The sequence below is a fragment of the Papaver somniferum genome, chromosome 1, assembly GCF_003573695.1.
Source record: "Papaver somniferum cultivar HN1 chromosome 1, ASM357369v1, whole genome shotgun sequence".
NCBI lineage: Eukaryota > Viridiplantae > Streptophyta > Magnoliopsida > Ranunculales > Papaveraceae > Papaver > Papaver somniferum.
The window spans coordinates 229,761,832-229,780,689 of record NC_039358.1 but is presented as its reverse complement, the minus strand read 5'-3'; the positions used below and the strand labels follow the sequence as shown (position 1 = coordinate 229,780,689).

At 36.9% G+C, this 18,858-nt stretch overlaps 1 protein-coding gene and 1 non-coding gene across 2 annotated transcripts; one reads left to right on the top strand and one right to left on the bottom strand.

Annotated features, from left to right (window-relative positions):
* Window positions 1–8,283: 8,283 nt before the first annotated feature.
* On the top strand, window positions 8,284–11,482 carry LOC113318512 (2-alkenal reductase (NADP(+)-dependent)-like). The gene is made up of 5 exons (XM_026566685.1): window positions 8,284–8,822; window positions 9,944–10,127; window positions 10,266–10,432; window positions 10,546–10,628; window positions 10,870–11,482. The coding sequence occupies exons 1-5, from the start codon at window positions 8,592–8,594 to the stop codon at window positions 11,246–11,248; spliced, it is 1,044 nt and encodes a 347-aa protein (XP_026422470.1). The 5' UTR covers window positions 8,284–8,591; the 3' UTR covers window positions 11,249–11,482.
* Window positions 11,483–11,715: 233 nt separating this feature from the next.
* Window positions 11,716–11,788, bottom strand: TRNAV-UAC. Its single transcript has one exon. It is a non-coding gene; the product is annotated as a tRNA-Val (tRNA).
* Between the last annotated feature and the right edge of the window lie 7,070 nt (window positions 11,789–18,858).

Below are 18,858 nucleotides of genomic sequence, written 5' to 3'. Positions count from 1 at the left end.
TTTCAACACACCATTAGATGCTCCCCCTGATGTCAGACAATTTTCATTAGTCTAATGCAGTCAAAAGGAGTTTATCACACTGTACTTTGGTGACTTCAATGTTTATAAGACCATGTTGTTGATTATGGAAGTTACGTTGCTTAACAGACTATCCTGTTTCATTTCTTTGATTCAGATATTTTCAGTAATATCAAAGCGATCTTTATGTCTTCAACGTTCAATATACTTGATGTTTTTAGTGTTGTCTCGCTAAAAACCTTGTCGAGTAACAAAACCATTTGGGAAAAACTATTCTCGATCGAAGGGAAGAAGAGTACAACACAGCTTCAATTTCGAAGTAAAATATGTCGACATCATATCCTTGGATCCCTCCCTGATATCGGCATCTCGCCCTGATTACTTTCAGAGTTGTTCCAGACAGTTCCTTTGGTCATGTACTTTTCGAAACTGAATTTCGGTAATGACATAGAACATAGTCCACCATATCTCCCCCTGATTACTTTCGATGGAGAAGAGATTATCGTTCCTTCATAATCAACAACTTTTGAATTGCACTTTCATTAGCATTCCTTTTAATGTCTTTGCAGGGATAAAACACATTTATGTCAATAGTTACTTTTAAGTACATGATTACATTCACTATACCATTCCAATGACGTTGCGTTGGCGCTGAGCTATATCTATCTAACAAGTTCACTGAGGATGTAACATTTAGCCGAGTACATTATGTTAAGTACAATAATGCGTCTATTATACTTAGATGAGGAAGGTTCGTCTCCCGACACAACTTCGTCATCTTCCTTTAGAATAATTGGTCATTTATGTACATTTGAAACTCAACTAACCATGGGAGTGCTAGCAGGATGCATGTCCTTGTTAAATTGTCTGAAAATGGACATATACAAACTGGTGGAATAATATACCACAAGCTCGGTTTTCTAGTTCATAACATAGATAAGAACGAGATTTCCCCGGATTTTCATCTCAAATTCATATTTTAAATAGCTTGTAAGATCTCTTATTCCATTAAGAGTACTTATCATGTCCATATCGTTGACATAGATAGTTATAATTCTGAATCAAGAACTTATTTAATACACATGGCACAAAACCGTACTTGTTTATCCCTCCCCAATTCACTTAGACGGGTATACAACATCCGCCTGATTGTTTAAGTCAATAAGTGAGTGTTCCAGTACAACTGCAAACACACTCTGTGGTTTAGAGTCATTCGACTTGGGAAGCAAAAGGCCATCATGCACTTTTACAAATATCTTCTATCTCTTGATTCTTTCAGAGATACGTAACAACCACATACATATGTTGCATTTCAAGTCTTTTTTGAAATTACCAAGCTAACTAAGTAGCGAAACACTATAAAGTTCATTACAAGAGAACATTTCCAGGATTTATGAGAAACCTCGCGCCACAAGGCGAGTCTTTATACTTTAAGACTGCTTTCATCTCATTATGCTTTGTGACAAATTAATCATGTATGTCCCACAGGCTTTATACTAGGTTGGCTAGCACTACCACACCAAATACCCGTATATTTGCCAAAGAGCTAAGTTCTACCTGGATTGTGTAGACCAAATATGTTATTTATTTGAAATTAATCAAAATAAAGCATGGTTCGATCTCATTGTGCACTACTTCTGGAGCAACTATTTATGGATTATACCATCACTGTGCATGCATGATTCTTCCATTGACTCATGTGCATTCTCATAATCCGTCAGGATTTCATTTTTCTCTAGAATCATTTAAAACTTCGAAGCGTCCTCCAGTATTGATTCATGGACATAGTCAGAGACAATCAAATGAGATGATTTCATTAATGATACAAATTAGGTTGTGCCTTACTCATCTATTTTCTTTCTATGTGCGCATTTATCGAACCTTCTGGTCTCTCAATATTCCTTTATGGATCCACGGCCTCAACTACACTTCCACCAAGTGTAGTTGTAACACCTTAGTCTATGGTGTACCCCATACTGAGGATTTCTAACCTTGCAGGAGTATTTGCAGCTGATATGTGTGATCTTGTCACTTTAGCGACATCAGTGTACATTCTGAAAATCGATTATTCTTTGTCACTTCATATTTACATTTGTGGAGTACAAGAACACTGTCTCATATTTACACAGTGTTCTTATCTCCCCCTAACGACAGGAACACTGTCTCATTAAAATTACAACCCGCAAATCTAGCGGTAAGAGATCTCCTGCCAAAGGTTTTAAAAATGCGGATAATTGTTGGGAACTCATTTCCAACATAACTACTTAACAGTTTTGAGGACCCATCATAGTACGATGTGGAATCATAATGGCACATGTATAGTGCAACCAAAATTGCGTAAGAACACGAAGGTCAAGCTTAAATCCAGTTACCAACTGGTACGCAAAAAAAAAGGTTAACTAATATTGGGGTCTAAAAACGAATTAAGTAAAGATGCGCATAATATTGCATATCCCCAAAGCAATTAAAGGTAGGTTAGTACGCATAACCTATTCCTTAGACACCATCTGTAACTTTTGATGGTAGCCTCCACGAGACCATTGGGTATAAGATGCTCAATATTGATCTTATTAAACATGCAATATTAATCAAGACCTTTTGATGTAATTCTCTAGCATTCACATGGGTGGTGAGCCTTTTCACTTTGCATTGTGTAATATGTGCTAGAAGTTTTCAAACGCAAATTTCTTGGGAACTATAACTAGTCCAAAATGTCAAAACATTCACCAGATCCATAAGTCACTTTAATGGTCTGCATTCTGCATGAATATTATTCTAAATTTCACCTTGTTATCTTTGTAATATGGATTGTTTACCGTTTGCATCTTAGGATGGTCTCGATTCAGTTTTACTGAAGACTTTGTAAAATGAGTGATATGCTCTCTTACCTAAAAGCATAATGGGATAGGGGAGGGGGGTTGTGCATATAATACTTTAGAAAACACTTATTGAGAGATAGTGTCGTTACTTCGCATTCTGTCAATCTTTTTCCCGTTGTCTCGTCCACTCAAACACAATGATGTACGTATGAGTCCTTTCAAAACGAAACATCATGTCACAACCAAAGTGCCTTTATGGTCATGTCAAAGTCTGTATGATCCAATTTCCAACATTGCATCGTCGGAGTCAATAGGGATTCAATAATCCAAATTAATACTATAGTGAATTTACATTTCACTAAATTGACTCATTAGTTTCTCTAAAGTATGTGTTCCTTTCAAATACATTAGAGACCATAAAAGATGAAATCAATTATATTCTCATCACAGTCAGGTTCCACATGATATCCATTTGCATGGGTTTCTTTGGAATTTAACAAGGTGTAATTATCTCTCGGCACATGTAGAGATTTTGTGATGTCTTTGTTCTATCTTGAAAACAAATTTTGAACAGTGCTTCTTTCAATGATCCAATCCTCGTAGTCACATTATAAGGAAATAGTTCAACAACTAGTTTGAATTCCTTAAGCTGGTGGGAAAAAAACAATATCTATCAGAAATTGAGTCAGATATTAAATAAGTGGTGTGTCCTTATTAGTAACAAAAGTGAGATTCAACTCAATTACTTTAGAGTGAATATATGTTACGTTTCATCCGTATATATCTCAAGTACTTTAGAGAATTTATGTTTCTTGGGAATCGTGTACTTTTCATTCCATAAGCGCAGATATTGGATCTAGTTCAATTAAATAGTAAATTCTCCAGGCAAAGTTCTTATTGTCATCAAAGTTGATGTTTAATTATGACCTTCCTATTGAAATTGGTTGCTACTACGGTACCCACATTATATTGCTTGTACCAATACCGGTAAGAAGATTTATTCCTAACTCTTTGGTGTGAGCTAGAATTACATCTTAGCTTCGTCTCGTGTTCAATTGATACCTGTACTTTGGTGTCATTACTGCTGGGAAAAAAAATACATTTTTGTCTCAAGATATATATGTCCCTTTTCACATGCTTTATATGAGTCGGTACGTTTAACCCTCATTACTTCGGGGTTCTTTCCATTTTCAATTTTTGCTACATTAAGCTTAATTTGAGAAATTTCTTTATCTCAACAGGCCAAGAGAATCTCACTATACATGTCAACCACGTAGTTTAGGTTGAATATATTACTAAAGATAGTTCTCTTGTTGTCATACTTCAACATATACTGGTTCGTTAATATCATGGATGAAGTAGAGAAATGGAAATTTTATGACTCATATCATCTTTTGTGAGTTCTTCCACAAAAATTGTAATACGTGTGATTTTATTTGCAACTATTTTGAAACTACTGGCTCTTTAATAGTCTAGCACGTGGATTACATTCCACGAAACACTCAAATTTGGGGAGACAATATCAAATATGCAATAATGGTCCAAGTACTTCTAAACCCCAAATAAATACATTGGAGTTGGTACAACCAATTGAACAAAAGACACCATTCAACTACAGCCAAATATCATATTTAAGAGAATAAAATAGTATTAAGACTAAAATTCTTAATGATCGAGATCAACCGTCATAATTTAAATAGACCATTATATAATGTGGACTTATCTTAAGACAAAATAAACAAAACTAGGCATGTTCTAATAAACAAACAAATAGGCCTAGTAAGTAATCAACGTAAAAATCCACATTATAGTTACATACCTTAGACTTTGGTTCCCGCTGTATATAGCCTGAACAGAAACAGCCTTGGTCGTGCGCCACCTAAAACAAGACAGGGACAGGGACGCCAGGACTGGCCTGGGAACGGGACTAGACTGGATCGGCTGGGTTGGAACGGGACTGGATCGGCCGGGTTGGAACGGAACTGGATCGGGAGCACGGATACTGATAGCAGGATACCGATACCGGGATACTGATACGAGGATTCGTCAATTTTTGAAAAATGGGGATACGTAGGGATACGTGTATTTATTAAAGTTACTTAATTTTATAATAGTTTATTTTAGTAAAAAGAATTACATAAAACAAAAAAATTCTTAAATACTTTAATGGAATATTAAAATAAAACAGATAAAAGTTTCCTAACATCAGGTTCACCCATCGCTCATCAATATTGTCTTCATCAAACAACACCGCTTTTTGTCGTGGCTCGTCAAGTGAAAGATTTGCAACTTCAAGTTCTCTCACACCGTCTAATGTATCAAATTTATCTTCACTGATATCCTACATTCTACTTTCTCCTTTCGTATAATTTTCACTTTTTCGTGAAAGGAGATGAATATTACTGTAAGCAAACAATAAATCCTCAGCACGTTGGGGTACAATCTTGTTTTTCTTCGTTGAATAGATAAAATTATATCGATTTAACTGCTGGTATGTACATACTAAATCCCGATTATATTGTATGTGAAAAAGAAAAAGAAAAAAACACAGGGAAGAAGAAAGAAAAATAGGAGAAAGTAGATCCAACTTAGCTCATTCTATTCCAACAAGATTCCTAGGGTTGTATGTAAAGGAAACTATGTAATGCTTCTATTCTAATCTCCTAATAAGATTATTTTTCACCTTCCTCCTATCTTTCTCTATTCTCCTATAACATGTTATCATGCACGATGCTATCCGCAGAGTTAGATTGGATCAATTGATTTTTATTTTCTATTCTACAAGGATGATTTAAATCAATGCAGTTATGCAATTATCGTTAAGCTAATGTTGAAATCGCCGCACATCCATGGGTCGTAGGCCGTGTAACAGGAACTAGCCAACGTGGGACTTAAAATAGAAATTAGGTTTCACCTAACTACCACCCTCACTTTACCTGTACACCACCCACGGTTTAAAAACACAATAGTTGTAGACCTAATAAAAAGTGGATAATGAAAATACACCCTTTCTACACCGGCTACCGCCCTAATACAGTGATACCTATTAAGCCATTAAACCACTAACGACAACTATAATCAACCGCGTATGCATATAACTATTTATGAATTTTGGTTACAAAGTTTTCAAATCATGTTACATTCAAATTAAGAAGGCGCTACTGTTTGTTCGTATAATGGAATCAAATAAGTTTCACAAGAATGCATTAGAGTTTTTCGAAATGGAATATAATCAAATTTTAATTTATCTATTTTAAAAATCGAAATCTAGTTGACCAAAATAAAATGCCTGGCTTTATTTTTAAAACTTAAATCGTGATTAAGATTAAAATTAAACTGATGTTATACACAATTATCGAGTTATGTTATATTTAGTAAATCGAAGGTGGGGAAGGCGGCGATGGCCATTACAGGCTGTAGCTATAATCGTGTTAGGAGACAATTAATGAGGAAGGTGGGTTTTTTATTACCCACTTCAAGTTAGGTAGAAAAATATTTTGTTCTCTGACGCGAGTGATATTTAGGTAAAACCAAAATTTATTCACACAATAAAACAAAATAAAAAGCCAAAACTTATAAGTGGCCAATAGGTTAAGAGCTCGAACCCCGTAACAGTGATTTTATTTATTTTAATAAAAGTTCCAAAACTCGTTTTTCGTTATTGTTTTCCAACAAGTATTGCTCCATAAGGGTTATCGAGGGTGTACAATACTATCGTAGAACTTACTTTTCAAAATTCATTAAGTCGAAAACCTAGAAATAGTTTGGAAACACAATTTTAAAATGACTTTTTGGAGAATTTTTCTTCAGCTTTTTAACAGAGTTGTATCCAAGTTAGTTTCTGCTCCGCGTAAGAGCAATTCCAATGGATAAGACAAACCAACCAATTTTCCGGTTATACACTTACAAAGGGACTGGCAAACCGCTAAAACGGATGGACGAACCCCCAAATACAATGGTTTGTCCATCGTCGTCTCAGGTTTAGTCGAAAAAATAGGGTCCCACTACTTGAACGAAATATTTGTTTATACAATATAATGGGGTCCGCTAATTAAATTTGTCTATTGACCATAGCGAAATGTTTAGAGCAAGTCTTATAGTGGAATCCATCCATCTTCCACACCACCTCAGTACTTGGAATTGTGGATGGAAGCGCAAGTGTAATGGTGGAATAGTAGAAACGCTATTCTTAATAGAGCTAAAAAAACGCAATTAAGAATGAAGCTTTTTTTTCAGCCGTTAGATTTCAACAATTCATTTTAAATCTACGGATACAAAAAAAACGCAATTATTAATGGCGTTTTTTTAGCGTCAATCTTATTTGCGTTTAGCGCTACTCTTATTGGCGTTTAGATGGATTCCATGAATCCATCAAACTATGGAATCCTCCTTGGATTTTTTGTGGAAAACCCCAACTTGAAAGCCAGTAGACTCGACATTCCATGGTTTTTTCACACTTGGAATAGGTTGGATTCCACCATAAGACTTACTCTTAGAAATTGCGGGTCCCATTGGAGTTGCTCAACGTAAATCCGAAAAAATACGGTGTACAAAGAGAAGAAAACGTATGTACTGATACGCTACAAACTGGAGGCTGTTATATTCACACGTTACCACATTCAGCCGCCGAACACAAACCCGGAGAAAAAATAGTGGGAGAATGGATGATGCTTTTGGATGTAAAGAAGAGCACGACCTGTCAGCAGCTTTCTGGAAAGGTTATGCATTTATCTTGTCGGAATTTTGATTAGTAGAGACTGTAGAGTTCATCGTACTTGTCCAAACCATTTTCTTGGTTATGCGCCGTTGATGTGTTTGTTTAAATGACCAATAGCCTCACTGACGCTTATTCCCTCGGGAAATATCATTTTATCTCTTTAATTTGACAGCCCAGTTTCATACATATTGCAAGTATCAAATGATTCAAATCACTTGGTTTCTGCTCCACCATCACAAATTAAAAGTATTAATGTTTTGAATTTCTAATTTGTTGTTTCTATTTAAGTGTCATGTGCTCTTTATTCCAGTCTGCTTCAGGTAACACACACTCATCAAATGGATGCACAAAATATCAGCTCATGTCACAAAATCATGTTCTTATGCGGCTAATTGGTATTTTACTGATCTTAACTACCTAACTGGAGTATCCACTGTTCCAATGTGGTCAAACTTTTCGAGTGCAGGTTGCGGAGCTAAGCTATGACGCAGTACCCAAAATAGTCAGCGTTGATCTTCCATATGCGATGAACTTATCTAACAAAAGGTGTGTGAGGTTTCTTTTCCATTTGATTCTAGCACCTCTTTGTACCGCTTGACGTCATTGCACATGCCACCAAAATTTTTGTCTAATAATACGTAAATGAGTATATGAATTCCTGTACATGTTTTTCATTTTGGTTAGATAGATAGTTTAATTATGATATCTGAATTATTAAAGCATCAGTGCTACCGTCAGTGCTTCCCAGGTGGACACTCCTTTATAATGAGTGCCCACAGGACAAAACCATCCTAATAGTTAATTCCAATCTGTTAAGGATCTTCCTTTAACCAAATCGTGGTTTTCTTTTCCTGAAATTTGATTAAACAGCTAATAAGAAGTCATTTGACTCATTGTCATTACACTTATTTACGGAAAATTCATAAACCACAGAAAGAAACAATTTGCAATTAGTTGAAGAGGGTAGTGAAACTTACAAACTTGCAATCAGATTTCATAAACCCATTACACGGTTCACTTTTAGAGAAAGAGAAAAAATGGCAAATGGAGATGAAGTTAGTAACAATCAAATTTTATTTAGAGATTACATTTCTGGGTTTCCAAAAGAAACAGATATGATACTAAGTACATCAGCTACCATTAAATTGAAAGTTCCTGAAGGATCAAATTCTGTTTTGTTGAAGAATCTTTACTTATCTTGTGATCCTTATATGAGATGCAGAATGACCCAATCTGACAGTTATGTTGCTGCTTTTACTCCTGGTTCAGTAAGAATCTTACCTCACAGTTGTATTTGGTTGTTTATGCTTTGAGATTTGCTAATTGCTTCCTCTTTTTTCTGATAATAATAATCTTTTGTTCAATTTTGTGATGTTTATAGTAAGTTCTTTGGGCAGTCAAAATGTCTAATCAATTATGGTTTGTATAGTACCTAATGGTAATTCCTACTTGTGATTTTGGTAGTTCATTATATAGCGTCCATTAGTATTCCTCTTCTGGTGATGATAATATGGATATGAGACATCAAGTAAGGGATAAAACTGAAAACCCATATTTTAGAATTTCAAATTAGATAGTCGAATGATTCTTAATTTCTTATGCTAGAAATAGTTAAAATTGTTGTCTTTGGTTTGGAGGACTTAGGAGTATGGATATTCAATTACTTAAAAAAAAGAACTTAGAATGTAAACAGACAAAATTTCCTTTCTTATCTTTGACGAGAAACCGTGTCTGAATTTCTCGAATGACATGATCTGTATGAATTTGAATCATACAAATACTGTGTTATATCCTACCAGATAACTGTGGTATCATTATTTGGTCCTAATTTTGATAAGACTGAGAGAGTTGCATTCCTGGTTGACTGGTTCAGTAAGACTCTTATATTACATTTCTTGTTATACCTTTGAAAACACGTATTTTACTACTTTAGTTCTTTTGATTGATCATAATTTCATTTTCTATCTCAGACAACTTGGTATGATTGTTTAGTCTTGATATACTAAAGTAAAGTTTTTTGGAAAACCTTTTTGCTTGACATTAATATTACTAGACATGATGTGTGGGTAAATCTAGATTTTCTCACTAGTTGCCTGTTGGTCAATGTTTTTGCCCTGTCATGGTGGAAAGTATGGTTCGGTAAGGCATTTCGCGGTTATAGGCCCTATAGGGGTGGCCAGTAAGTTTCATACTTGCATTCCAGGTTGCATACCCTGCACAAGCAAATGGTTGTCCTTCTTAGTTCTTCATTGTCCCAGATTAAAATGGCACATCCATTCCTTGTGTATCAGAGCTGGACACCGTAGCTCACTGCTCTGTCAGTGAAGATCTTTTACTTCCTACTCTTTTTTTCTTTGTGAATTGGGGTTGACAGTTTTAATATTTGCAGCCAATCACTGGATATGCCGTTTCCGAAGTCTTAGATTCGGGAAACCCAAACTTCGAGAAAGGTGATTATGTCTGGGGATTTGCTGGATGGGAGCAGTACAGCCTCATCAAGAACCCTGATCCTTCGTCCCTAAGGAAAATAAACTACACTGATGTACCTCTTTCATATTACACGGGAATCCTGGGTAAGTTGTTGGTTAACTGAATTCCCATAGTTTATTTTTGATTTCTTAATGAAACCTAGTTTATTGATTAGTTTCAAGTTCAGTTTAGTAAGTAGTAAGTTTGGCGAATACTCTCTATGTTCCGTTGTTGCATCCTAGGTATGCCTGGTATGACTGCTTATGTTGGGTTCAATGTGCTTGCTTCTCCTAAAAAGGGAGAATCTGTATATGTATCGGCTGCATCTGGTGCAGTTGGACAGATTGTTGGTCAATTTGCAAAGATGATGGGTTGTTATGTTGTTGGAAGTGCCGGATCAAATGAAAAGGTAAGAAAATGATGCACCTAATTGTCTCCATACATTAAGAACGTGAAACCTTTTAACTCTTTCAAGTGAGTGCTCAATTGATGATTATCTTTTCTTGTTTGATTTCACTTCAGGTTGATTTGTTGAAGAACAAGTTTGGATATGATGATGCTTTTAATTATAAAGAAGAGGCAGACTTGACTGCAACTTTAGAAAGGTCTGAATTCGCATTTATTCCGTGAGAATTTTAATCTAGATTATACTTTTGCTTTCTCCAGATCTTTGTTTACCATAACCCATATCTTGATGCTAACACCCGATATAGATTGTTATTCATCTCCTTTAATTGAAACTCTAGTTTCATATAACTCTCTTAAGAATTTATAACTTGTACTACAAATTGTACAGCATCAGATCACCTAGTTTTTCCAACTCCTAATTTGGTATGCGCATTTTAGGTACTTTCCTAAGGGGATTGATATTTACTTTGAGAATGTGGGTGGAAAAATGCTCGAGGCTGTGCTCCCAAATATGGCTGTCCATGGTAGAATCCCTGTTTGTGGAATGATTTCACAGTACAATCTTCAGAAACCCGATGGGGTTCACAACTTAACACAACCTGTCCTGAAACGTGTTCGTATGGAAGGGTTCAATGTTTCAGATCACTTTCACCTTTACCCAGAGTTCATGGAATTGATGAAGCAGTATTTCAAAGATGAAAAGTTAACTTATGTTGAAGATATGGTGGAAGGTCTTGAGAGTGCTCCTGCTGCGTTAATTGGTCTCTTTACCGGCCAAAACATCGGGAAACAGGTAGTCAAAGTTGCTCATGAATGATAAACTTCATAGGGTGTGAACCAGATGGCAGTTGCTGTTAATACCCCTAGTAAGTGATTAGCTAGTGAATTGTGTTATCCATGAAATAGTTTTCCTTTTCTACTCTTTTGTTGTTATCCGTGTGGTAAAGTCACCGGGTGATGATAACAGTGACCTGAGTTCGAAACTTTGTCCTTGTGGTCCCTTGTAGTTTCCATCTTCTTTCAACAAATTTCTCATCCTTCACCCATCCAATCATTTGTTTTGCAAACTTACCTGACAAATTCATGGTCTCGTCTTAAAGTACCAGTAGTGCTGCAAATTGATCGAGAAATCAGTTCCAGCATCCGAAATATGCTTCATGAATCTGCATCAAGCCCGGATCCAAAATTTGCACGATGAAGAAAGAATCAACAACAAAAACATAAAAGTTGCGGAACCAGATAAAAAAAAATAGGAAAAAATTAAAAAGAAAAAGAAAAAGTAACTGTCCAAGCCCGGGTTCGAACCGGAGACCTTTTGCGTGTAAAGCAAACGTGATAACCACTACACCACTCAGACATGATCTTTAGATGCTGGACATCAAATTTTACTTAATCTGTAAAGGAACTAACCGGGCGGGTTCCTACACACCGTCCCATTAATACTAATGAATATCATATAGTATCATATAATTATCTGTTCTATTGTTCTATACATTCAATCAAGGAAGAGAGTACAAAAAGGAGAACAAAAGGATACAAGGAAACATACGGTCTCCAAATGCAAGAGGACAGATTGATACTAGAACAAGTACATCATGTATTTGGAAATCATGGTTGGATAGTGAGTATTCTGTGGGAGTGCACTATGACCACGCACTATAGTTATCCAGAAGGAGAGTTGTGTTTTTTGACCTAGAAAAAATAAACACAAGAATTAGTTGTTACTTGGCTGAGAGATTCCATAGGAAGATAACAGGTGTGATTGTAGTCCCAGCAAATCCTCCAAATTTGCACTCAATTGTGGACATTATAGATGTAAGGAACGATCACTATATGAAGTCACTGAGGATCAATATAACAAGTGGTGGAAGAAGAAGAGTGTTGGACTTTATCTCATTGAGTCATACCATTCAGAAAACGTCGATGAGATAGCAGTGGCCAGAACAGTTGTTCCTCCCTATTTGTTTCCTAATCAACCGCCTCTTAACCTGATGTCGCAGACATGTACTTATGGCACACTGAATGACCCCCTGTCATAACTGCCGGAAATAAATTTCACTTTACCACTTTCCAATGAAGCCGGCGTAGAACAACCAATACCAGTCCCAAGGCTTCCTTGTCCGTATAACTTTCGCCAGATGGGTTAGACAATGGTAAGTACATTTATATTATTTGTTTGCATTTTCATTTTAAGTTTCTTGAATATTTAACTAAATCTCTCTACTGTATACTAGAAGGAGGATTGTTATAGGTTTATGGAACAACAATATTGTTCATTCGAGCTTGGAGATCGTCGAGTCGTATGGAATGAGACATTGCGTCGAGCTACAACTTCGTGTTCCTCATCTGGCAGATCTTCTTCTTCTTCAATGCCATATGTGTTTTCCCAACATCCAAACAATCCAGGAGATCTTTCATTGGATAGTATATATACACATTGGCTTTCAAATCAAGATTATTACCGTCCTACGCGTGAAGATGGAGCTACTACATCACAAGATCAACAACAACATCACCAAAGCAATGAATTTACCGATACGTTGATGGATGAAAGCATTCCTAACGTTGTTTATGATACTCAGTACACCCAACAACCCCGTCATTTCTTTTGATTGAATGAAAGTGTACTTGTAGTGTTTATGAAAACATATGGATTGTTATTTTTTTTTCACGGAGTGTTATTTCTTTTTTATGGAAGGTTGCGTGTTTTAAGTGCTTTTTCTTTTATGGAGTGTCTTAATTTTTATGGTTGATTTATATTTTAAATGCCTTTTTGTATACATTTAATTTTAATGTACATTTTTAATTTCTTCAAAAACCATTGTAGCCTTGTTTTGCAATGTAATGAAAGAATTCCTTAGTTTGGTAAATTTTCAAATTTTGAAACAAATAACCGTTGGAACAAATTGTCAAACATTTCGCAATTCAAAATTTGAAAACATAACCGTTGGTGGTGTAAACTAGGTGTAGGGAAAAAAGGGAACATTTTAAAATTTGAAATTTGAAAAAAATAGCCGTTGGTGGAGTAAATTAGGTGTAGGAAAAAAAAAGGCCAAACTCGTGTTGTGTCGTATGGTTCAGCGCCGAGGTACTACGCAATTTCATAGAGGGTTGAATGGTTCAGTGCAAATATCCTGAAATATTCCTTCCAGCTGAACCATTCAGCGAAAAGGTGATTTTTGTTGTGCTGAACCATTCAGCGAAACTATCTCGCTACTAGTTCACATGCAAGCAAATGCTAGGAGAGAGAACTAGTGTTAACAACACTTTGTTTTTAACTGCAATGATTTTTGGCTAATCTAGCCGCCAAATCTATTCCATAGGACTTAGTCTTAGCAATAATAAATAATCTTATGAGTTTATTAAAATTAATAAATAATCTTATGAGTTGAGTTGTTTACCGGGAAAGGACTTAAAAAAGGGTGATTTCCCGGTCATTTACTCTTTCGGCTTCAAAATTCCAAAAGCGACATTTTAGACTTTTAGCAACGGTATCATACCTTTTTTACCCTCCAGAGTATACTTTTCGTAACAATTCTGGTCAAACGAGGACTCATTAAGACCAGCAAACGTACAACAAACATATTGTTGATCGTTTGACTGCGTAACATCGAGTCCGGTGGACTGACCCAAATACGCGGGTGCACTCCTACTGGGCACTCGAATAACGCATTATTAACCGTTGACTGCATAGTGACTGGTCAATATTTCGAACGCACCATTAATGTACTCCAAAACTTGTTCTTACTGCAATGATCATGCAGTCGTGTATGTCATATTTTCAAAGACATGAATGATTCTTTTGTCATGTTTTTCCCTTTTGGTCACGTGTGTTGGTTTTAGAATTTTGCAGTATGTTTGTCATATACGCGGAAGTAGACCATTTTTTAAGTCTTCTTCCGGCAAAATTCTCTTATGAGTTTTCCGTACATGTATATGAGGTGTTTTTCATTTGTGCCAGATACATAGTTAATTATTATAGTCTCTTAATTATTAAAGCCTCGGGGCTAGCATCAGTGCTTCTCTGGTAGATACTCCTATAATGAGTGTCCACACGACGAAACCATCATAATATTTGATTCCAATCTGGTACGAATCTTCCTTTTATTAAGGTTTTTCCTATTTTCCATCCACATTAATTCCTATCCCTAATTATATGTATTATCCATTTGAATTCTCCTAAATCTTAAATCCAACTTTTGATTTTTTATATACACCCAACAGTAAGATCATCCAACAACAACTCGATAAAAACTACTATATTAGTTTTTAGCCGTTTTTTTACGGAGGGGTTTTCCAGGCGACAGAATGCGATCTCCCTTTGATCTCTTCTTCTCGTCTCATTACCCTCATTCTCTTCTCCTCCGTCAGCTGAGCATTTCGATACCACTCTTGTCTGTTCCGCCATTACATTATTGGTGTTGCTTTCTCCTAGGTTTTTAAGAGTTTTTTAGGGTTTTATGATGCCTAGAACTAACGCTGCTTTGAAATCTTCTTCACTTGCTGTGACTGCTACCCCGGTGCTTGCCGTAGAGACGTTGTTTCTGGTGGCAGGGTTATTTGTTTCAATGTCCTTTTAAGGGGTTGGATGGGTGCAAAAATGACGTTGGTGGGAAAGGTCTTTTGAAGGTGTATTTGTTCAACCATTTAAAAAACCTTCATTACAAAAGGGATGGAGGAATCGACAGATGTCGTGAGAGGTTACACAGATGCAATGACGTTTACCATGCTTGGGAGCTTACACAGCAACAGCTGGAGAGTTGGCTTTGTACTCGCTGTATGCACATTTACGCCCTGGGGAAGAAGTGTCACTACGGGAAAAATATACATCTACAACTGGAGATTTACAACACTTCGCTATACATCGTAGAAAGTCCTATGTTTTACAACTGGTTTCAAAGGAAGAGTTGTTGTATATCATCACTACCAACCCTTAGGAACAAGGGGTTGCGCTAAGAAAACAAACGACAACTCCTTTAGCAAAACAGTTGTGACGACATTTAGGTATAACAACTTTGTTTCATAAGTGTAGTGACTTAGCCTATCACAATTCTCACAAGTGTTGTTGAAGAACACAAAAATATGATAATGAAAAATACGTTAGAGGGGAGATTCGAACATGAACCTAATGCATGGATGTCTAGCTCATCAACCATCCTTACAGTTCACAAGTTTAGGTTTTTTTTTTTTTAATAGAAACGTATAACAACACTTATAAGTGTTGTTGAAGTTAAAATATAGAATGTGGGAAAAAATGAGGTTTGGGGGATTCTCATTTCTGCTAAATTTTTCTCACTTCTGCTAAAAATTATTTTGGTCTCCGGTTCTACTAAATTTTTCTCACTTATGCTAAAAACTATTTTCTCTAACACCCCCCACTAAATTCTAGAAATTTAGGCTTTTTGAGATTGGGTAGAAATATCCAAAAGAGGGTTTTTTAAGGTTTCAGAGAATATTCTGATGGAATCTTACATGTAAAAGGTTCATCTTTACAAATTTTTAAGGTTTCGTAGAATATTCTGAATGAATCTTATCTGTAAATGGATGGATTCGTCGTTCTTACCAAACTTTTGACTTATAGTAGTTCACTCATGGCCAGGATCTATCTGGGAGCCTGTTATGCATACAATATGCAGAAATAGGGTTTGTTTAAGGTTTCGTAGAATATTCTGAAGGAATCTTACCTGTAAATGGATGGGTTCGTCGTTCTTACCAAGTTTTTGACTTATACTAGTCCACTCACGGCCATGTTTTGATCTCGGAACCTGGTATGCATACAATATGCAGAAATAGGGTTTGTTTAAGGTTTCGTAGAATATTACAAAGGAATCTTACCTGTAAATGGATGGATTCATCGTTCTTACCAAGTTTCTGATTTAGAGTAGTCAACTCGCGGCCAGGTTTCGATCTCGGATCCTGGTATGCATACAATATGCAGAAGTAGGGTTTGTTTAAGGTTTCTTAGAATATTCCGAAGGAATTTTACCTGTAAATGGATGGATTCATCGTTCTTACCAAGTTTTTGACTTGTAGTAGTCAACTCCCGGCCAGGTTTCGATCTCGGAACCTGGTATGCATACAATATGCAGAAATAGGGTTTGTTTAAGGTTTCGTTGAATATTCTGAAGGAATCTTACCTGTAAATGGATGTATTCCTCGTTCTTACCAAGTTTTTGACTTAGACTAGTCAACTCGCGGCCAGGTTTCGATCTCGGATCCTGGTTTGCATACAATATGCAGAAATAGGGTTTGTTTAAGGTTTCGTAGAATATTCCGAAGGAATCTTACCTGTAAATGGATGGATTCGTCGTTCTTACCAAGTTTCTAACTTAGAGTAGTCAACTCACGGCCAGGTTTTGATCTCGGAGCCTGGTATGCATACAATATGCAGAAATAGGGTTTGTTTAATGTTTCGTAGAATATTCCGAAGGAATCTTACCTGTAAATGGATGGATTCGTCGTTCTTACCAAGTTTCTGACTTATAGTAGTCCACTCCCGTCCAGGTTTCGATCTCAGAGCCTGGTATGCATACAATATGCAAAAATATATTTTGTTTAAGGTTTCATAGAATATTCCGAAGGAATCTTACCTGTAAATGGATGGATTCATCGTTCTTACCAAGTTTTGTGTGTGTTTAAGGTTTCGTAGAATATTTCCATGGAATCTTACCAGTAAATGGTTGGATTCATCGTTTTTGTGCACTTTGAAACTTCTTGGTTCATAGTTTGTAAGTCGTTATACCGAACTTGAAGTTTGAATCGACACTGAGCTTCATTTTCATCAATTTCGATGATGTATCATGCTAATTTTGAAGTCAGAACTCTCTCAGAGCTTCGTGGTTCATAGATTATATGCCATTATACAAATTTTGAAGTTCGAATCGACATTGAGCTTCATATTTATCGATTTTGATGATGTATCATGCTGAGTTTGAAGTCAGAACCCTCTCAGAGCTTCTTGGTTCACATGTGAACATTTGGACGCGCATGAGACTGCTTCTTCTTCAGTTTCTATCCACTGTATTGATGATCCTATTAGTATCATTGTTCCATCTACACCTGAGGTTGAAGTTCCCACTCATACGCTGTGTCTTGAGTTATTGAACACTGTGTTTCTAGCTCAGATACCTACTATCCCGAGCATTCCATCAAAGTGCAGACTACACTTTGCACGTACGTTTAAAACTATTTTGCAGGGAGTAGTTGCCAGGCCTGGTGAATTAGCAACTTGGTTACAACTCTTGTTGTTTCCTATTTGCACCCTCCATGTTTCCGAGTCCTGTCAAGAAGATACGGCTAGCACAAGGAAGAAGATGCATGTTAAATCGGTTAACCGTGCACTAAGGTTATGGTCTGAGCCCAACGGGTGTGTTTTTTTACTTCAGGAAGTACTCGTGCAACATGAAGAAAGGAAGACTGCTCTTGACAAGACAAAGAAGAAAGCCAAACCAGAGGATAAGGAGGCCACCGGCTTGAGATTATGTAGGAGTAAGCTCAAGAATGGGTTGTATGCTGCCGCAATTCGTACTCTTACCTCGAGTGGAGTTGCACCGAATAACGATGATACCTTAGATGAATTGCGAAGCAAACACCCCACTGTTGGTCGGCCATCTATTCCATCTTCTCTCCCTCATGACGCAATGATAGCTTCTACTGAGCTTGTAATGAGTAGGTTGAGGAGTTTTCCTAGGGGGACATCTTGTGGAAGAGATGGATTCCGTGCGCAACATCTTTTGGACGCGCTTAGCGGGCCTGCTGCAGTTTTATCAGATGATCTACTTGTGTCCATCACTGACGTGGTCAACTTGTGGCTTTCAGGCTCTTGTCCTTCCATTTTGGGAGAATTTGTAGCCAGTGCTCCTCTCACCCCACTCATCAAGCCGGGCGGTGGTCTACGCCCCAATGTTGTTGGGACAATTTGGAGAAGACTCGTCTCTAAATGTGTTGCTTCCTATGTTATCCAAGAGATGAATTCTTACTTGGGTGATTTCCAGTTTGATGTGGGAGCTGAATGCGGGAGGGGGGGGATGGCCATGATTGCAGAGGTACGTAATCTATGTCCCTTTATATCCCGATGGGTTGAGTTTTACTACTCTTCTCCGGCACGCCTATATTACATGGATCATATGCTTTCGTCTGCACAAGGAGTGCAACAAGGTGACCCTTTGGGGCCACTTTTGTTTTCTCTTACTCTCCACCTCTTAATCTTGAGCATCGCCAAACTGTGTGATCTAGAACTGCAGGCCTGGTATCTGGATGATGGTACCGTGATTGGTGACACTATGATGGTTGCGAAGGCACTTCAGATTATACAGGAGGAAGGTGTTGCTAGAGGGTTGTTTTTGAACATTAAAAAGACAGAATTATTCTGGCCCTCCCCGGATCCTAGAGCAGTCTATGAAGGTGTGTTCCCATTCGATATAAGCA

Coding starts and splice junctions, on each gene's coding strand:
- LOC113318512 (XM_026566685.1), top strand. CDS start 8,592: ATGGCAAATGGAGATGAAGTTAGTAACAATCAAATTTTATTTAGAGAT. Junction 8,823..9,943: donor CTGCTTTTACTCCTGGTTCA/GTAAGAATCTTA, acceptor TAATATTTGCAG/CCAATCACTGGATATGCCGT. Junction 10,128..10,265: donor ATATTACACGGGAATCCTGG/GTAAGTTGTTGG, acceptor GTTGCATCCTAG/GTATGCCTGGTATGACTGCT.